This window comes from Numenius arquata, chromosome 1, assembly GCF_964106895.1.
Source record: "Numenius arquata chromosome 1, bNumArq3.hap1.1, whole genome shotgun sequence".
In the NCBI taxonomy this organism is placed as follows: domain Eukaryota; kingdom Metazoa; phylum Chordata; class Aves; order Charadriiformes; family Scolopacidae; genus Numenius; species Numenius arquata.
The window spans coordinates 111,893,376-111,913,829 of NC_133576.1; the positions used below are offsets into that span (position 1 = coordinate 111,893,376).

The 20,454-nt window shown below is 43.5% G+C and overlaps 1 protein-coding gene across 2 annotated transcripts in view; it reads right to left on the reverse strand.

Moving 5' to 3' along the window:
- INTS6 (integrator complex subunit 6) overlaps positions 1-6,187 on the reverse strand; it is a 48,600-nt gene extending 42,413 nt beyond the window's left edge. Inside the window, exons 1-4 of one of the 2 annotated variants that reach the window (XM_074159797.1) lie at positions 6,124-6,187; positions 5,620-5,780; positions 5,280-5,357; positions 4,291-4,440 (exon numbers count right to left, since the gene is read on the reverse strand). In XM_074159797.1, coding sequence (XP_074015898.1) covers positions 4,291-4,440; positions 5,280-5,357; positions 5,620-5,730 — 339 coding nt within the window. In that variant the 5' untranslated portion in view covers positions 5,731-5,780; positions 6,124-6,187. Of the gene's footprint in view, positions 1-4,290; positions 4,441-5,279; positions 5,358-5,619 lie in introns of both variants that reach the window. The other variant, XM_074159721.1, reaches the window with a different exon arrangement.
- Between the last annotated feature and the right edge of the window lie 14,267 nt (positions 6,188-20,454).

The window sequence follows — 20,454 nt, forward strand, 5'->3', positions numbered from 1 at the left end:
ACATGAAATGCACTGCAGGAAAAAATGGCTTTCACCAAGACTGCACGCAGCCTGGGAAGTCATCAAAACAGTGTTTCTTGTACAAGTCTAAATCCAGAGGGTACCTTATTCATCACTGTGAATGAAAAATACCTATCCCAAGTCCACTTGGATTACAGAAGCACTATAGTTGGTTTTTCTGTTTCACAACACCCAAGTTAGTAGGTGCTTTTGTTACATCAAATTTGTTTAAAAGTCAAAAACTCATCTCTAAGCCAGTTTTACCATATCAATAATAATTATGATTCTGAAGAGTATGTGCAAGATACTCTAGTGAGATAAAAAGCTCATAAAAAGCTTATGTTATTGAAAAGCACCGTTTCTAGCAACAATATTAAAAGGAATCTTCACCCTGAAAAAATTTGGAAAAATACCTTGAAACATCAACTCAATCACTTTGAAATCCACTCAAATAAGTACATTTTATCCTCTCAAACCTCATTCTATGCATTACTGCTGAAAAAATAGTAAGAGACCTTTGTTAGGCAAATAACAATAGGCAAGGTGAAACACACAGGCTATCAGAGAATCAGAGGTTTAGCAAATTCAAACATCCATCAGATTCAAGTTTTGGTAGTGTTGTGTTGGTCCTTTGCACGTGAGTAGCAAAACACCACTGGTACATATTTTACCTACCTTAGGTTCAGAGCTCGGTCTTAGAAACTTCACTACGAACTGCAAATAATTCAAGTACATAGATGGTTTGATTCAACCATTTGTTTACATTTTTGCTGTATTATAAAAATAGCTACATTCTTTATGTTTTCTGTTTTCACAGAAAGAGAAACACATCTATTAGTATTTAACCCTCCCATCAACTATAAGAAGCTGCATGTTTACCTCACTCAAAACCATTCAGTTAAATTGTGACTTCATACGTACAGCTGAACAAGCCACAGCTATAAGATTTAGGAATGTATTCTAAGAGGATAGAAAATTTGCTAGTAAAAGGTCTGGTATTTCAGACTACCTGAAACAATGGAGAAGCTGAACTGGGGTAAATATGACAAAGAGAAGTCAATTAGCTAAGTGCAAACTGGGCTAATGAAGTACAATGTTTTGTGTGATATGACAGTGAGCACCTATTGAACTTAATGTGTTTAAACTGCTTTCTTCCTGAAGACATCCAAATCCTGTATTTTGTTCAAGGCTTTCCACAAAATGCAGAAGGTGAAGAGGACCACTATTTTTAGTGAACATTAGAAGCTGACAGCCTATTTGAAAATTCATTCTTCTGCTATCATAATCAGCACAAAGCATACTGGGGGGCAGGGGAAGCCCTATAACTATTATTGGACTCAAGCAACATAATATAGAATTTATCAATCTGAAAGTACAGTAAAAATTAAAAGAATAATCAGCTTAAAATATGTGTACTTTTTAAAATCTCTTGTTTTTGACAAAAACCTTCACAAAAATGTGCATCTAACAACCCTAGGAAAGACAAAGGGTGTATATAGCCATACCACCGCATTAATATCAGAAACAGCTTATGAAAAAATCTTCCAGGTTCTTGATAACCTAAAGGTGTTGACAGGGTCCCTTTAAGATTTGAATGTGAGATACCAGGATCAGCTAATACAGCCGTACGCTTGGTAACTCAATCTTCATGAGCAACTGAGTCAGTACTTATTTACTGAAAAAGTAGTATCATAAATACTCATATTAAAAATCCAAACATTAATGTTGCAAGAAAATATGAAGCAGGAGATCCTCCTCAATTTCAGAATGACCGTTCAGCCATCACTCTTGTTCAGGAAGTCAGCTGATGGAGAACTCTGGTCTACTTTGAAAGAAATCAAGTATAGTGAGTCACACTGCCATTTAAATGAACAGTTCATACTCAGCAGGGGGACAAGACATCATGGCATTGGATGACATAACCAGAGGACCCCATCAAGCTTGTATCATGTCTTGTCATTTGCAGGTACAATAAAAAACTGTTTTATAATTCACACAGGTGGAATCAGTGGATCTTAGCACATATCTTAGAAGCTCGTCAATACACCAAAAAAACAAGCGTGTTAAGCCAAAAGATGTTAAGACAGAGAAATTTCCCAGAGCAAAGCTTAATAAAAGTTTAGATTTATTACTTCACGGAACACCACACCTAAGATCACCTAAATGGTGTATTTTTGTAAAGTTATCTTCTCCTCCCACTCTAAGATAATCACTCTTCAAACATGTCTGCTATATTTTAGTTAAGTAAATGACTCAAATATTTTATGGTCTTAATATTTGTAACTGCTTTAAAAAAAGTGAATCAGCACTTTATGTTGAGTGAAAATTATTTCAAATGCAACTGAGCTTCTGGTCACTTTTATTATCCTGAATTTGTAAGTTTCTCATACCATGTACGTTTAAACACCCACTTATATTGAGCAAATTTTAGGTAGTAGACACAAGCAATAAGAAGTTGACAGGATAACATGACATAGCTCAAAGGCCAATGTGAAGTTGAGGAAAGTTAACTGCCCTGGATCTCATCCTGCGAGCACCGAAGGGCCAGTTAAGTGCTCGAAAATTTGATCTGATTTATGAAAAAATGCTACTTTGATTAGTATAGCTAAAAAGGGAACCTGTGACTTCAGCAGCAGATGACCCAGCACTTGCAATATATTCATCTATTTTTGCAGACACTAAACAGAGTTAGAATTTCTAGTTAGTCACCTGACTGCACATGTGAACACCTCTTCAACAGCCAGCTCCACATGTGGAACAGAGCAAAAAACATGCATAAGCAAGGGTGGATTCAAGCCCAGATAGAGACTTGTAACCAAAACAGATCAGACAAAGAAAAAGTCAATGCTCCACAGACAAAAAAGCAGCTATTTGCAGTAATGAACACTACTAGTGAGTGAAAACAGTCATGAGGACTCAACTGCCCACTTGATTGAGTAGTTGAGCACTGCTGGTTCACTTACAGCAAATTATTTGACATGGGTTTAATGTGTTTGACACATTAGGGGTTTAGAGTGTTATAATAATCAGTAGCAACGGGAAAGAGCAAGTATTTCATGTGTGTGCCTACAGTGCTAAGTATTCAAAAAAGCTTCATATAGCTCATGTAACTAAACAAAAACATCAGAAAATGGGAAAGAATAGCACACAGATGTATAAGAGGACAGCAGATGGTAACAGACAAAAAAATAACCATGTGTGGAACTAGCACTTTTTTTTTTTAAGTTTCATCACTAAACTGGCATTTTAAAAATGTTTAGGCTCACTTGATCACCTAGTGGCAAAGCCACACAATGTAACATGAGAGAAATTTCCTTCCCAAACAAACATGGCATGTTACTACATAGACTCTGCTTAGACTGTAAACGGGAAGGGGAGAAAGGGGACTTATTTTCACAACCACATTCCCATGTTAAATACCAAGAGCAGTAACTAATCCTCAGATAGTAGAGGGAGCATTACGTGTGAACAACAAATGAAAGAGAGAAGAATCAAGTTAGTATGTCCCACATGAAAAATACATGATACACTTTGCCCAATACTAGTATCGTGCTTTATGCAAAACAAATCCAGGATTTGATCCAGTGCCAGAAAGAACTGGGTATGCTTCCTAAAGCACATGTTTAACCTCGAGTTTCTGTCTTTCACCAACTCATACTACTGAGCAAGAGAATGCTGGCCCACCCCAAAAAGAATTCCCGTTTTAAAGGGATAGCTGCAATATAGAAATTTAGCACAGCTTCTCAAGGCTCTGATACAACAGGCAGATATATAAAAATATAGGTATGCAGATGTCCTGTTCTCCCAGCAGAGAAAAGCTGTAGTAAACTCATTGGAGAGAAAGGGTTTTTAAGAAGTTGTGCTCCGATCAGTACTTTTGGACATGCAGTGTTGTTAGAAAAACAGCTCATCTCCCAAACCGTACCTAATTGATTATACAGCACTGTATAAAGAAAGCAAAGTCCTCATGACCCCTTCAGGCTCACCAGCTAAGGTTTCTGAAACACAGACTTGATACAAAAAAAAAAAAAAAATCAAAGTTTAACCCAGAAGGTCAACTTGGAGGCTATATCATAGTTCAAAAACTGAGGAATAACTGAAGTTAAAAAAAAAAGAAAGTTGGGTACCAAACTACAGCCAGCAACTGCATTTCTATCTGAGCTCTGCTTACTGTTGAAGAAGCCCCCATATTGAATATTTCATAAAGATGCCACTTTGGACAACTACCTAATTGCTATCTCTGGGAAGTTTGTGTTTTATGATTTTTCTACCTATTAACAGTCAACCTACCTGCCCATAGTTGTCTATGCCAGTTACTAATCTATTTAAGTTTAATAAATCAAAAGCTGTTCTTAGGGACTGGCCAAGAGTCGTAAGTCCTTCAGCTTGAAGGTTTTTCAGTTCATTCATAAACGTTGCATGGTTTTCCTTCCAGCCAGCCTGAAAAGAGAAATGTGAGAAGACTTATTGCCCAGATATGAGCTTTGCTTTCCTGTTAGGCTACCAAGCACCTTCCATGCTGCACGCAGCTCACTACACACGCTAACAAAACACCTCAGAAGTTACTAATATGTAGTGTTGTTCCACAGAGCTGGAAAAGACATACTTCTCTTAAACCTTAGACCTCCCCATCCGTCCAATGAAGATTTCTGATTTGTTCCACAGGAAAAATTTCTGTGCAGTCACCGATGCACAAACCTTATAGGTCTTCACACCGCTCTCTCCCTGCCCTTTCCAGGTGGAAGCCGACTCCGCTGTGAAGCGACCTCCAACAGGTTCACCGTCCTGTGTCATGTGCACCCTCCGCCCCCTTCCCTCCCCCCCCCGCACCCCCGGGGTCCGCCTCCCCCCGCCCTCCCCACCCCAGCGGGGCTGAGGGAAGTCCCGTCCCCTTCCGAGCCCGGACTCTCCGGGCTGAAGTCGGTCCTTCCCCCGGCTCGCCCCCTTTCCAAGCTGAACTCTCCTTGGGAGTTGCTGTCACTTCTCCCAACTTGAATAAATATCCCCCACAGTTCATTGCTGCTCACACACACACCACACAGGGGGGAGGAAAAAAAAAAAAAAAAAAAAAAAGGAAAAAAAAAAAAAGATGTCGGCCATGTTGATGTCAGCGCTGCCGCCGCCGCCGCCGGAGCCCCCGTGTGCCGAGCTCCCCCGGACCGCCGGCAGCCCGGGCGAGGCGGGCGGGGGGGAGGCCGCCAGCAGCGGCGCGGAGGGGCCGGAAGGAGGCCGGGGGGGAGCGGGGGGAGGGACGGGGACGGGCGGTGAGCGGGGGTTACCTTGATAGCGTAGGGTGGCTCCTCGAAAGTGACCAGCATGTACCTGTCTCCTCTGCTGGCCGGGTCCCGGGCTCGGAGCTGCGGCGCGGGGCGGGGAGGACGACAAAGCAGAGGGGTGAGCCGAGAGGCCGGAGCTCCCCCCCAACCCCCCCCACCCCGGGCTCGGCTGGGCACAGCCCGGCGCGGCCCTCCCCGCTCTGCCCGCACACACACGCACTCCCGCCCGCCCTCGCCCCGCGCCCCCGGCCCAGGCAGCCCCCCGCGCCCTGCCTCCCCCTCCCCTCCCCGCGCAGCCACTCTCGCTCTCTCTCGCCTCCTCTCGCAAAGGCAGAGCCGGTACCTTCATGAAAGTCTCTACAGCGCCTTTGGCTATGTCCAGATAGGTGGTGCCCAGATGGGTGCGCTGGTTCATGGAGGCGGACGTGTCTATCAGGAAGAGTAAGATGGGCATAGTGCGGAGGGGCCGGCGGCCGGGCGGCTACATGGACAGCGGGCGAGGGGCTGAGGGGAGAGCGGCGGGGCGGGAGGAAGGGGAGGAAGAAGAGAAGAAGACGGGGGACAGGAGAGGAGTAAGTGGCTGTGAGTGCTCTGCACGGGGAAGGGCGCCTCCCCGCTGCCCCTCTGCCGAGGCGGAGGGGGGGGGGAAGGTGTGGGGGGGGCAGCCCTGCCTGCCCTGCCCTCCTTTGTGTGAGGGGCCTGCTCAGCCCGACACAGGCTGGTATATGAGGGAGAGGCGGATAGGGCTGCGCTGCTGCTAACCTTCCCCCACCACCACCACCACCACTTCCACCACCTTCCTCCTCCTCCACCGCCGCCCGCCCTCCCCTCCCCCTGTTGATGTTACTCAGAAGTTTTCGGGCGGAGCAGCCGCAGCCCAGCCACCCCGGCACTTTTCTCGCTCTGACTGAGGCGCTTCCTCGCTCGCCGCCCGCTTTTAAGGCAGGCTGGGCAGGTCGGGCCCCGCCTCCCAAGGACACGTCCCCGCCCCACGTGACCCCCTCCCGGCCTCGCCATAGGGCTGCCGGTAACCGCCTCATTAGCATATTCAAATCACCGGGGGGGTGACCGGAGCTGCTGAGGGAGCGGTGGCAGCGCCGCGCAGGCGCAGTGGTGGTGGGATAGGGACAGGGGCCGGGGCGGGGGCTGTCGCCGGTCCTCCGGTGAACGCTCCCGGGGCAGAAGCCCCGGAGAGGGGCTGAGGGGGAAAACGGCGGCGCTGGGCGGGGGGAGAGAGGGAGACCGAGACCTGCCGCCGCCCTGGCTGGGCTGTTGCGAGGGCTCGAGGATGTCGCCTCCCACGGGGAGGTAGCGGCCTGCCCGATCCGCCTGCTGTGGGGCGCGGCGGCGGGCGGGAGGCGGCGTGCTGGTGGGGGGAGGCCCCTGGGGGAGCCGGGGCGGTGACTCGGGCGCTGGCGGTTTGTCCCCGGCGGGAGCGGGCGGGTGAGTCACGGGAGGGAGGGAAGGGGCGGGCGTCGCGGCTCTCCTTGAGGCTGCGGGAAGGTCTCCGGGCCGCGGGGAGCCCCCCCGCCTGCCCCGGTGGGTCTTTCCCACCCCCACACCTCCCCCGGAGAAAGGGAACCCTGAGCGGAGAGGGAGGGGAGCGAGCTGTACAAGGCTCCCCCTTAGGCCAGGGTGTCAGATGGAAGCCCGCCGGCCCTGCGGCCGGCCGGTGGAGCAGGGGGTCGCTGGTGAAGGGAGCTTGGGCTCCTGGCGGGCAGCCCTCGCGTTGTCGTTTATATCCACGGGGTTTAGGGCGTGGAAAGCGGCGTTCGGTACCGTTTTGGTGGTGGTGAATTCCCAGAGACGTGGTCTGGTCATGCTTACCGGAAAAAAAAAAAAACCAAACACAAAAACCTGGCTAGCCCTAGCTGTGACCTTTTCCCCTACATACAGGCAGAGATTAACACTAATGTTTCTTTGATCCATGCTAAGGCACTCCAAATTTGCTTTCTGTAAGTCATTTAACTGGAGTGTTTCCAACCAATTAATGCCGAAGATTTCTGTTCTCAGTTGTTGTTTGGTTGGTTGTTTGGGCTTTTTTTTCCCCAGCAATTCAGTCTCTGCCATTTCTGCTCTCATAGCCTTGGAGCCGGACCCATTTCTTAGTATAATCTGTTCAGGAGATTGCTCTGCTTCCTATCTGATATTTTTTTGCCTGATCCAGCTGATGTGCTCCCACATCCACTGCTCTAGAAGGTATGAAGCCACTGTGCTCCTTCCTTCTTTCATGATAAAATTGGTTTGATTCATCTTGCTTTTCCAGGCAAGCTTTCTGACTTGTTAGGCAAGAGCTGGTTTGGGCTTTTTTTTTTTTTTCCTTAAGACCAATGAAAGATTAGCATTTAGTTTCTAGGAAGAGGAGAGGGATAGAATCATATTGCCATTACAGGTTGGTATGCATTCTTACGCCTGCGAGCAGCTTATTTTGGCTTTTCTGTCGGGGCTGCATCTGTGACCTGTGCCACCCGTTCTCAGGCACTGGGGTGAAGTCAGAGATGCTCCTTTCAGCCCAGTTCACCATTCAAGGCCGTTAAGGAATCTCCAATCTCAGGGACCCTGCAAGAGCTGTGAAGGAATCTTGGGAGCTGGTGCAGACCAAAATAAGGCAACTAGGTTTCTTTGGAAGTAACATCTTTTACTATGAGTATTTCTCTCCATGGATCCTGCTAGCGGTGATAAGAGTGGCCAAGCTTGCGTGCCCCCAGTGGCTCTTGAGCTGCTTGTATCTTCCCAGCAGTCCAGTGTTAGGGCTCCAGCAGTGGTGCTGTGTCTCGTGACCGACAGCAAGGCTGTTCTGGTCCAGGTTCTGCTGGTTAATCTGAATCCCCGCTGTCAGAGGAAGCAAACCAGCAGGTGCCGCAGAGGCCACATTGCTGGCTTGCCCCAGAATCCAGTTGCATGCCAGCCTCTGTCACACATTTGGGCTATTGGAGAGACTTGGTTCACAGCCATTTTCTCTCTACAGAGGTGTTTTGGGACACCTTTCTTCCCCTCAGCTCCCCACAGAAAGTGTCTTCTGCAGCTCCTGAGGTCAGCAAGAGTGGCTGCTGCTACAGTAGTAATTGACTCCCTACGGCAGTGGGATTCAAGTTGTTAAGTAAAGGCTGCAGTGCTGCTTTAACAGATCATGTCTTGGGATTAGTAACTTCATTTGGGAGTGATGTTGAGTGAGTGTATGATGTCGGCCTCTAATTGGCTTCCTTTTAAATCTCTGAGATAGGCACATTCTTCAGACATGCAATCTTCTCTCCCATTTGTATGTTGCTGATGTTTCATTGACCGTTCCTAATAAAAACAGCATCACTTTTTATATGTCAAGCATTGTGTATCTTCTTGGAGAGCATCCTAAAATTGGGAAACTTCTGGAATGGTTCCTTCTCCAAAGTGCGGGAGAAAAGGCATTTTAGAGTCATTGCCTTACCAGGGAAATGTCATAGTGAAAGGCAGCCTGGGCTGTGGAGATTTTGCGTAAATCCTGGAGGGTCATTTGGAATTTTTAAGTTTTGTTGCCAGTAAGTGAAGAGAGAGGAGGGGGAAAGCCACGTTAACTCTTAGTGGTAGAATCAGTCATAAACCAGCATGAATTCTGAACCAGCTTTGAAAATTGCAAGCTGTAGGCACACCGTAATTTTCTTACCAACAAGGTGGGACTGAAGCAGCTGGCCCTGCTCTATCCTTAGTCCCCTCAGCCCTGGTGATCATCGGTGATAGAAGAATCTCGCAGACAAAACTTACGTGCAGTTCCAATGGGTTTTATGCAAGCAAAGCCACTTTACTGTACTTTTCTGTACGTACCGGCTTTTTGCTGTTACCTTTGAAGCCATTTGGAACATTCAGTTCTTCCCTCTCCTGTGCATCTTACATTAGATCCATATTAGATCCCCTATAGGGCAGAATCAAGGCTGGGTGTGCATTGTCTGTGGTAGGCATTAGTACTTTTCTGCTGGGAGCGGGCCAATTTGATTAATATTGAGAAAGATTCTTTCAAAGGTAGATAATCAACCCAAGCCTTAAGTGTGTATCAGCCTCTTGATGTCAGAGTCGTAATGGGTAGTACTGCCATCAGAGCTACATTTACAAATCTGTACAAGAGATGTGCTGCGAAGGAGCAAAACCCAGTGATATTAGTGCTTATGCTCATTACTAGTAGAGCTGACACAGCTGAGCGGGGAGAGAGCTTGAGACTGTTGCTGAAAACAGATTCATCTTTCTTTGGTTTCAGCTTTTTTACACGGTGGGCAAAGTTAATACCCCATGCGTAGTCTAGATGAGACATTTCTACCTTTTCTTCTATATCTAGATGAATGATTTTAGCACGGTTCTGTCTGGAGGAATACTCTTGCTGTCCTGATGATGCAAAAGATTCCAGCTACCTTCATACGTGTTATTTGTCGTGCATCCATGAGGAAGCATGAATGTATATGCATGTCTAAGAATACTTATTTTCCGATTTTGAGAATGGGCGTTGTCCATTTGGGGACAAATAAGACAGTATTAAAAATGTAAATTTCACTTTAAATCGAATGCTAAGTCAATAAATCAAAACTTGTACTTGAATATGAAAATATACCTGAAAAAAAAATTTGAAAAAATTGTAATACTTTGGTATCATTTGCTGACGTTGTGTTTTTTCCTTAAACAGCTGCTTCTCACAGTCGATATTTGTGAAACTTTTGTTGTATTATCGCATAGCACTAGCCTTACTTTATCCTAAACTGCAGGCTTGAATGGAAGATGTTATGCTAAAGACCTTCAAGCAGATCTGAGAACTAAAATTGACAGTCTAACCTTTTTCTTTTTTTTTATAATTGGCTTTCTCCTCAATACAGATTTGTTTCACAAAGAATATTTCAAGAACTTGGTCAGTCCAGGTTTTAACGATAGGTGAATTTTCCAGAGCTTCCATTAGAATATCATTCCATAGCCTTGTAGATTGTAACCATTAAACTTTTTTTTTCCTGTTTAGAAGGCTTGTATTTTCCATTGCCTGATTTTATGTTACTGCTTATCATTATAATATATATCTTTACACAGCATTCTGAGCTTCAATTTATTATCTTTTAATAGTTTTGTCCTATTCCTTCTAGTCTTCCTTTAGCCAAGTTCTGTGCATTCAACTTACTTGATTTTTTTTTTTTTTTTAATAAATAAAATTTAATTTTCCACTTGTCTTGCAAACACAGCCACTTATGTTGTTGGGGTTTTGGGTTGTTTTTACTAGTTTCAATCAGTGGGGTACAACCCTACATTTTTTTCTCTTCCTGAAATTGTTACCAAAGAGAAACGGATTTAGCCTTATAAATTCAGGTAGCTTAGCATATAAAACTCATCCTAGACTGAGTAATTACTGCAAAGCCTGGGATCAGATAAGATCTAACCTCAAAAAATTTTCAGAAAAGTAGCATTAAGATAACTGGATCTCAGCTTTTTTTATGTATATTCTAGGACTTGGACTGAGGATGCCTATTTTTCTAAAATTTGCAGAGGCAGCTGCCTGCCTTTGAAACTGTCTAGCACCTTTTAGAAATCTGTACTTTGGCTTCCCCAGCACCAGAACACAGTGAAACTACATCCCTTTGCAGAACGATGACCTCTAAAAGAAGCTGCATTCTGGCTTCTCTTGGCCCATCTTCAAAGACAGCCTCCCTTTCATTGTCCGTCCATCGGGAAACCCGGAGGATAGCCTTTGAAGCTTCCTAGGGATTTTTGTATTCCCCACCACCCCTTCAGTCATCCAAATCCCTTGCTGTTTCCTGCCTCGGGAGTTGGAACCGCAGTGAACGGCAGTGTACCATCCAGGGGAAGAATAGTTCATGGGGAATTGCAAAGAAACGGGTATTATATATTTGTTTTCTAACTGTATGGAGTGAATGTGGGTACTGGGAGAGTAAGTTCATGAATATTTGTGAAGTACTTGGGTTCTTCCAAAGAAAGTTATGATAGAAGTGCACAGTAAGATTATTTTCAGAGGAAAAACTAATCTCTGAGGACCATCTGTGCTGTGACAGCGGAAGTGAGTCGATTAATGATGGAGAGGTTGCAAGGCACCTGAATAGAAGATAAGGAGGCTTTTGTCATTAAAATCAAATTAAACTGTATATTTGATACATGCTTTTCCTTTGGTATTACTGGCCTTAGATTGAAAGGTTTTCTAGGCAATGAGTTATCTCCATATGCATTTAACAGTGTGTAACAGAGCAGGACTCTCCTAGTTGGTACCTTCGGGGAATATTCAATCTAACATGGAGAAAGCTGCTTAAAATAAACATTTAAAAATTACAGCTGTAATAAGGTAATACATATGAGAATTCAAACAGATTTACAGCTCTTATATATCCTTCCTGATGTGCTATGTTGCTTCTTTCACTCAAGGTAGGATTCTGGTCAGAACCAAAAACTTGTCTCAGCTCCAGGCCTTTAAATTTATTCCACCTCTTGGGTATCTCAGCTGGCCTGTCAAGACCCAAAGAGCACAGAAAACACCCTCCAACATACAAAAGCTAAGGTATTTTACCTGTGGTTGTTTGTCTGTCTGTCTATCTGTCTTTCTTTAACTTATTTTCCATCCTTGAGATGCTGGTAGCAGCAGGCAGCAGCAGTCATCCACTTGATTCCTGATAACACCAGAGCACCCAGGGAAATACTGGTAGAGGCTTCTCAGCGTCTCTCCAGCCTCCCCGGGCCATGAAGACAGGAGTCCTCTACATTCACCAGCACAACAGGTCTGTGGTGAGCTTTGCTTATTATGCCAGGGAAAAAAATAATAATCCTCTCTTGTCAGGATGGCCAGAGATAAGAGTTACATCTGTTGGACAGTTTGAGAGAGATCACTTGTAGCCGTCCACCCTGCTTTTGTGTAGCTTTCTCTTCTTGTAGCCCCGGGAAGGGGTTAATGCAGTCCTTGGCATTAATACCTGTAACACACAATGTTGCCATGCAGGCTCTCCTCCCGATGACAGGAACAGAACTAGGATACTCCTCCCCACTGTTTAAACCACTTTTAAACAATCTTTCCAATGGCTGTTACATCCCTCCGAGGGAAGCTTTCCAGGGGTGGCAGTGCCCTGCCTGTACCCACTGACCTGAGCCATCCCCCCTCAGCCTTCCAGCCATTTCTTTTGTTCGTTCCTCCATGCATTCCTTCTTGCCTATGCTACCAAGTTTCAGTAGCCCCAGAAATCATATCCTTCCCGAAGCACTGGACCCTCCCGCACATCTCATAGCATAGCAACGTAACTCCATTACCATGGATCCCAGACACAGGCGTGCAGAATTTATCTAACTAATCGAGCAGCTAAGGGACACCAATTCCAGCTACAGTCAGCTTGGAGGATAAAGCAGTTACAGCTAAAAGATATTCTACAAGCACTTCTCAGAGAGGCAAAACAATGGGGTGTTTTTTTCTTTCTTTTCCTTTTTAATGGCCAGTGTAATGGGTATAGTCTTGGTAAACAAGAGGACAGAATTATTCATTCATCCCTAAATTGCTTCCCACTGAGGTATCACACCTGCATGTGGTATTTGAGAGCTGGGAGCTCTTTCTTTAAAATATTGCCACACTGTAGAAGTTTATTATCCAGCTTTTAGTCTAAACATGATTATTATGCATTGCCAGCTTTTGCCCAAAATCAAAACACACTCTAAAAGAAAGATGCACTTGGTTGCTGTCTGCAAAGCAGCTGGCGTGACTGGTGTCAAATGGAATATAGACCAGTTGGTCTGTCTTTTGCCACTTAGCAGTTAATGAAAACTTACCAAATCTCAGCTAATTGGAGATTTCTACAAAAGCCATCTATAATCACAGACATAGGTCTTCTGGAGTAAAACAAACCTGATAAAGCCTCTTTCATCCAGGGAAGAAATCTGTTCATCTGTATTCCTTGACTTCAAGCACCTTTGGCAAGGTGTTTGGGACTATTTATTGACCATGTTATTCAAAAGATACAGTTAAAATGAAGTGAGAGGGTTTTTTTTCTACTTTTACACACACATTGAAGCCCTGATATAATGCCTTTCTGTTACAGAGAACTTGAATGGATGCCACCATGGGCAAATCTGTCTTGTACCAACTTGCAGAAAAATAATGTCTTGGTTTAGAAATATTTCAAACAGGGAGAAAGGAGACTTAAAACATGGCTTTGAAAAGCACAGAAGGATAATTCTTACTGAGTTGAGATTACATTGAGTTTCTCATTAAGAAAATTTTAGAACTGACTTGAGACCAGCTTTTAACGAACCTTGAATTACAAGTGTAACCTTTTTTCATAACAACAGTCTTCACCAAACAGTGCTGTTTTGGTCAGCAATGAGTTCTTTTGTTGTTGGAGATGGCTTTCAATTTCATGATGTTGCAATCGGAAAGCCTCTAGCATTTTTGGATCAGTTCTAATATTTTCCTGTTGGTAAGCCATTTTTAAGGCAATATACGGTTTATGGTTATTTTCCAAACATGAGTCCAAACTAAAAAGTCCAAGAAAGCCCATCCTGTAATACAGGCTGACGCTAAGCATACACTTCTCCAGGTTTGGCAGAGTGTGTTGACTACACTGGTTGTATGATGAATGTAATATTTTCTCTGATATTCTCCTCTCCTTCCCTCCTTTGAGTTGTTCCTATTTTCTGTTATTTCTGTTTTCCTAGGGCCTTGACACTGTTATGTGCATTAATGTTGGCTGGTTTATCTGAGTTGTGAATACACAGCTAACAGTGATTTATGTAACTGGGGTCTTGAAGGAAGATGAAACTTCCAGTGTAAAGGAGACAAAAAATCAGGCTTTTAACTATTGGAATGAATCTATTCATTCCATTTACTTTCAAGGCATTGCAGGGTTTTTTATTATTTTATTTTCCTTGATCAATTCTTATTTTTCTCATGTCTTCCATTTCAAGTCCTCTTCATCTTGCCTTTTCCTTCAGAAAAAGTTAACAATATGTTTTTCTTGACATTTCTACTTAGATATTCAGTATGGCTTTCCTCAGCTGGCTGAGGGAAAAAAGCCAAAACTACTCATTTGCCCTGACAAGTGTTTTCACTCTCCATGTTTTCAATGATTGGTTGTGCTCTGTGCTTGACTTCTGCAGCAGCTAATAAGTAACTCCTGATTCCAGAGTAACTCCTGATTCCAAAGGTTGACAGATATCATTTGAGCTCTCGTTTCAGAGGTAAGTGACAGCCCTTTAACCCAATTATAGTCCATTGCAGCATAATTGGACTCAGTTTTGAGTCTACAACCAGCTACTTCAGTTAATTTATGGGGAATGGGACAGTATTCCTTTTTCAAGGGGAATTAGGGTTTGTTATGCTTTAATTTATACACTGTTTGGAATGCTCCAGCCTGTTTCCACCACAGCACCAATTTTTCCATTGCTGCATCTGCTCGTTGTTTCCTAACTCCCTTTTTTATACTGAATTCTATTACTTGTGTGTTAACATGTTTTACAGTAGTTTGCACTGAAACATTTGGAGTTTTTACTTCTGTCTAGTTAGCCGGACACTTTTGTCACAGTGTCCCTCTAATCAATATGGCCAATTTTGCTATAATGTCAGTTACTTTGTGGAGTATGTAACTGTAATTGCGACAATCGTCTAAATCCCTTCTCACACTGGTAGCAATCCAGCAGACCACTGCCTCGAGCACCAAACTTTCCTGTAATTCTGACATCGTAGTGAATTCCTCCCCAACTGGCAATAAGAAGGTTCTTACACGGCTTTTTCTCTGCTTGAATTCTCTGTTTTCTGGATTGTGAAATTATCCTCTGCATAATTCAAGAACTGTTTCATGATCTATGTTTAGCAGAATTTGTTACCCAACAGATGTCTGGACAGTTAATGACCTCTGTAAGTACAGCCCTGTGATTTCTTGCTACTGATGATCCAAGAATTTTTAATCTCTTCTGCTACAAGTCAGCACTAGGGCAGCATGTCACCTCTTATTAAAATACAAAAGCATAAAATGTGTATAAATTTTCCCTTCAGAATAGTTACGCCTAGTCAGAAGTGGTGTTTCTCCCTCACTGTCTTTTGAATCTTTATGTTTGTGAATGTGTGCATACATAAATGCACATAGTTCCGTATTTTTCTGGCCAAAAACACAGGACATGAATAAAAACCCCTGAAATTAATCAAAATATAACTTCAAAGAAAAAGTACTTCTGTAAATACAAGTCAGAACTGACACTGCTAGCCTTCAAGCTGGGGAAGGAGTAGATGCCTAGAAAGGTCCATGGTAGGAAAGCCTCTTCAACTGTCACTTTTACGCATACGGCAAATGTAGTCTTACAAGAGGATTTGGAGGCACTGGAGCCAGATCATTACCCCCGGCCAGTGATGTGTTCACAGTATAAAATCATGCTGCAGCTGCGCAACCATTCCCTCTTTCCTCCTCCCCATTCAGATGAGGATTGAGCCCATCCCTGCATAAGGAAGTTGTCCCAGTTTCTCTTCTGTTTTTTCTCTCCTTTCAGCTATCAGCACTTGGGAGAGGAAAAGTAACAGGCAGGATTGTATCAAAGAGAAGGTAAGAGAGTCCCTAACATCTAGCACTCCTCTTGCAGGAGGAGTAGAGGAATTGAATGCTGATAAATATGGGTCTGGTCAGACATCCCTGTGGGGGGATTCTGCAAGCCAGATGCTGAATTCCCTAGAACATAAATCTGCACCGTGAAGTACTTGAGAGGATGGCTCATACTTCGCTGTGTGCTACTGTGAAGGAGAGAAGCTGGACTGCCTGCACACAAGTGCTCCTGTAGCAGTCGGGCTCCCGGCAGCTGCCTGGAATTCCCACCACATAGCTCCTGAATGCCAAGAAGTTTGCTAGATGTCTTCTTCCTACAGTGGAATGGTGATTGTGGCCAAACTGGGGGACTGGAAGGTACCAGAACCCTGTTTCTTGTCATGGTTCAGTGAAAAATAAATATTGTTCTAGTTCGCTCCTATTACTGGGAACTGATCTAACACACCAGACAAGTTCTTTTGACTTCAAGAGCATCACTTGGCCTCATATGGAGCCTTTTGAGCTGATACCTGATTTCTTTTTGAGACTGATACCTGATTTAGAGCCTCTGTGCAAAAATTGTCCTGTGCTCATACTAAGCATACAATACAGAGGCTATTCTGGGGCCAGTTAGCCTGAACATAAGGGGCTAATCAAAGCTACTGGGAATGTCAGACCCTTTTTTTTCTTTCTTTTTTCCAGTCAGTTCCAGATGGTCTGACTCGGGGGTTTTCTTTGTTTTCCCATTTGGAGTTTCCTCATCCACTTTCAGAGATACACGATGTACGTTCACCGGTTCCTCAGTCTTAACAGAAGTATTTCAACTATCTTGTCAGATAATATTTTTACACAAGGAGGTCACCAAGTTACAGATGAGGACATGAGTGAATAATTGGTTTTCTCCTGCAAATGTGTGTGGCCTCTTGTCTCTAGAGCATGTACTGTTTTACAAATAGGGTATTTCTCCCACTTTCATGAATTTTCTCATTTGGTGGCTGTCCTGGAATGGGCCAGTGCTTCCACACCCACTCTTGTCCCAAAGGATGTCTCCCCAAAGGAGCTAAACCTGAGTCAGATATGGTTCTCTCTTCAAAATCAAAGGGCACTCCGTAGATTCTGACTGCAGACATATGGGCCTACTACTGTGCAAGATGTTCAAAGCGAATCAGACATTCTGGCTGTGATCTATCTAGAATAAAAATGATGCTTATCAGGAATGGCCATGAGGTAATAGGGGAATCTGTGAATAGTGCCCATCTAAATGGGGCATCACTGGGACATATATACATGCTTACAGGCTGAGGAGCCCTTTCCTGCGGTGATGGCCAGAAATGCTGACTTACCTGCTAAAGTGAAGGTGACTCATAACATTTGCACAGAATAAGACATGAAAAAGTTTGATTAGACAATCTGGGATTTTTTTGTAACTCCTGGAACAGCCCTATGGTACTGAGTCATAAGTCCCTGTATACACTGAAACTTCTGCAATTTTGCTCTCAAGCTGCTTCTCAGGAATTGTTTTCCACAGGAAGGATGAATTCAGCCACCCTGCTTCAGGAACCACAAGTTTTTAAAGCAATCTTTAATCACAGGTTTGTGTCGACAAAAATTGGCAGCTTTAGTGAGGGTCTACCAATTTTTTTAAAGACTCAGATGCTTCTTTTGTACAATATGAAGCTTTCCATGTAATTGCAGTAAGGGGAAATCTATAAAATGGCTTAACTTCGAGAAAACAGCCCAGCTCCAAAACCTTCCTATGGAAAAATGCATATTAAAATGATGCCAGAGCTTTGTTAGCAGTAGCACTGTTAGTATCTTTTGGCCGTAAGTTGTATCAGACTTTTTTTTTTTTTGTAAAATCATAGAATGGTTAGAGTTGGAAGGGACCTTAAAGATCATTGATTTCCAACCTCCCTGCCAAAATATTCCTTCATTCCTACTTTCAAGATACTTTCAATATTAGCAAGCAAAAAATGACTGTTTAATAGTAGTTTTCTTGTTTGATTTTCTCTTTATATGCTCAGATTATAGAGTCACAGAATGGTTTGGGTTGGAAGCGACCTTTAAATAAAGACCATCTAGTCCAACCCCCTGCCATGGGCAGGGACATCTTCAACTAGATCAGGTTGCTCAAAGCCCCATCCAGCCTGGCCTTGAACACCTCCAAGGATGTGGCATCTGCAGCTTCGCTGGGTAACCTGTTCTGGTGTTTCACCACCTTCCTCATAAAAAAATATACAATAATTCTTATGTCCAATCTAAACCTACCCTCTTTCAGTTTAAAACTGTTGCCCCTTGTCCTGTCACTACAAGCCTCGGAAAAAAGTGTCTCTCCATCTTTCTCATAAGCCCCCTTTAAGTATTGAAAGGCCACAGTAAGGTCTCCCCAGAGCCTCCTCTTCTTCAGGCTGAACAACCCCAACTGTCTCAGCCTGTCCTCATAGGAGAGGTGCTCCAGCCCTCTGATCACCTTCGTGGCCCCCCTCTGGACCTGTTCCAACAGGTCCACGTTTTCCCTGTGCTGAGGGCTCCAGAGCTGGACACAGCACTCCAGGTGGGGTCTCACCAGAGCAGAGTAGAGGGACAGAATCACCTCCCTCCATCTGCTGGCTATGCTTCTTTTGATGCAGCCCAGGATGTGGTTGGTTTTCTGGGCTGCAAGCACACATTGCCAGCTCATGTCCAGTTTTTCGTCCACCAGTATCCCTAAATTCTCTTCAGAGCTACTCTCAATCCATTCATCCCCCAGTCTGTGTTGATACTGGGGATTGCCCTGACCCAGGTGCAGGACCTTGCACTTGTCCTTGTTGAACCTCATGAAGTTTCAGATGGTTGGAAGCATTTTGTCGACCTAACAACATCCACTGTAGGTCCATACATAGCAAAGGTGAGAAAATAAAATTTAAAAAAAATAGCTAAATGACAAAAGTTTTTGGAAGAAAATGTTCCTTGATATTCCCTGGACTTGTTCTTAATGGTACAGTTTAGGTGAAATAAAAGGAAATAATTAGAAGCTTTCATATAGTTTGTGCATTATGTAAGAGAAATGTATTTACCTTTCAAGCAGGTTACGTAAGGGATTTTAATGCATTTTCCAAATAAAAGATGTATTTATTGACAATACTCCATGATTCTTCAGTATCACAGGGGGAAGGAAGATTTAGGGAAAAAAAAAAAATTCTGAAGTCCTGAGGCCTAGAAAAACGCAATAATAATGAGCTTAGAAGAATTAGTGGTCAGAAAGTTCGACCAAAAAGACAGTGAATTAAATTACAGAGTTTTTTTTACAGCAAGTCGGGAGCCCAAAATGTGAGTAATACTATAGCAGGATCAATGAGGACAAAGGAACCAGCAATAAGACTGCATACAATGCCAGAATTGCTTATGGGGCAGAATGTATGAGCCAGGAGTTCTCATTTGCAGCCCACACACTGACACAGCATCACTTTTTTTGTTCTCACATGTTCACAGTTAGTTATAAAGCCAACAGTACTTGCATGGCAGCTAAAAAATGAGAGTATTTCTCCTCGATAGGTGCTACACAGCGATACTGCCGTGCATATTTTTTTAAAGCTAATCTTTTTCTCCATAACTTTGACATACAGCAGATTCAAGCCGTGCTTCTGATAGGTCCTCATTTTCTGAATGCCTGCATAAAACAAAACTAATGAAATATAGATGAAAATTCTCATAATGAGCATGTAGGCCTTATTAATAGAAATGTGATAGGCAGCACTATTCATTGTGTGAGTGATAGATACCTGGAGCAAAATAAGGAGCAGTGTCTAAATTTGAGGGTGCATTTTTACAGCAAGTTTTGTATTTTTAAGCAACATGGACAAGTGAATTTTCCACAGAACGTTTTGGTGCTCTGTGAAGTTTGCCTTTTCTATATAAAGAGCTCATCTATATTTGTTTCCCACGTGCTTCCAAGAATGATGTAGCATCTGAAATTAAAAATATTTTTCAGTAACTATCTTATGAAGGCTACCACTGCTGACAAAACAGGAGGAGAGAATTTTAAGCCTGCACTTTTGCAGTTGCATGAAACGGCAAGTTTTGAAGAAATTGTAAAGCCCATATACTGTAAAGCTGGAAAACATTTAGTTTACAAACAGGCAGAGGAGAAAAGCACGGGAGAGAACAAAACACTGCCACGTTTGACAGCTGTTGAGAGGCAGCTCTGCTTCTCGCCAAGTGATTTTACCTTTTTTATGTGGTTATCTTTTGTGTATATAAGTTCTTTGGTTTTGCATGGGTGATTGAGGAAGAGGCCTCAGAAGCCGAAATCTGGCTCGCTGTCAACCGAGCAGTTTTAAATTTAAGCACTGAATCAGTCAAAGTGCAGTTTCGCTCCCACACTAGTTCCCTTCTTGCAGAGTGAGAGCAACTGGAATCAGATTACTTAATGGCTCAAAGGGGCATGCGTTGAATAGTTTGGGCCTAAAATTTAATCGCCATAAAATAGTTTTTCTTTATTAAAGGCTTGTTCTTGGGATTATTACTATTACTCTTATTATTGTTGAGCGCTTTATTAAAGGACTGTTTTTCTTAGTATCTGCAAAGAGGCCAACCTGTTTATTAAATTGCCCTACTCCTACTCAGTGGCTCCCGTGCTCGCCAGTTTCAGCTGGAAGGTCACACGAGATGTTGCCAGATCCTGTAGTGATCGTAATTTTGCA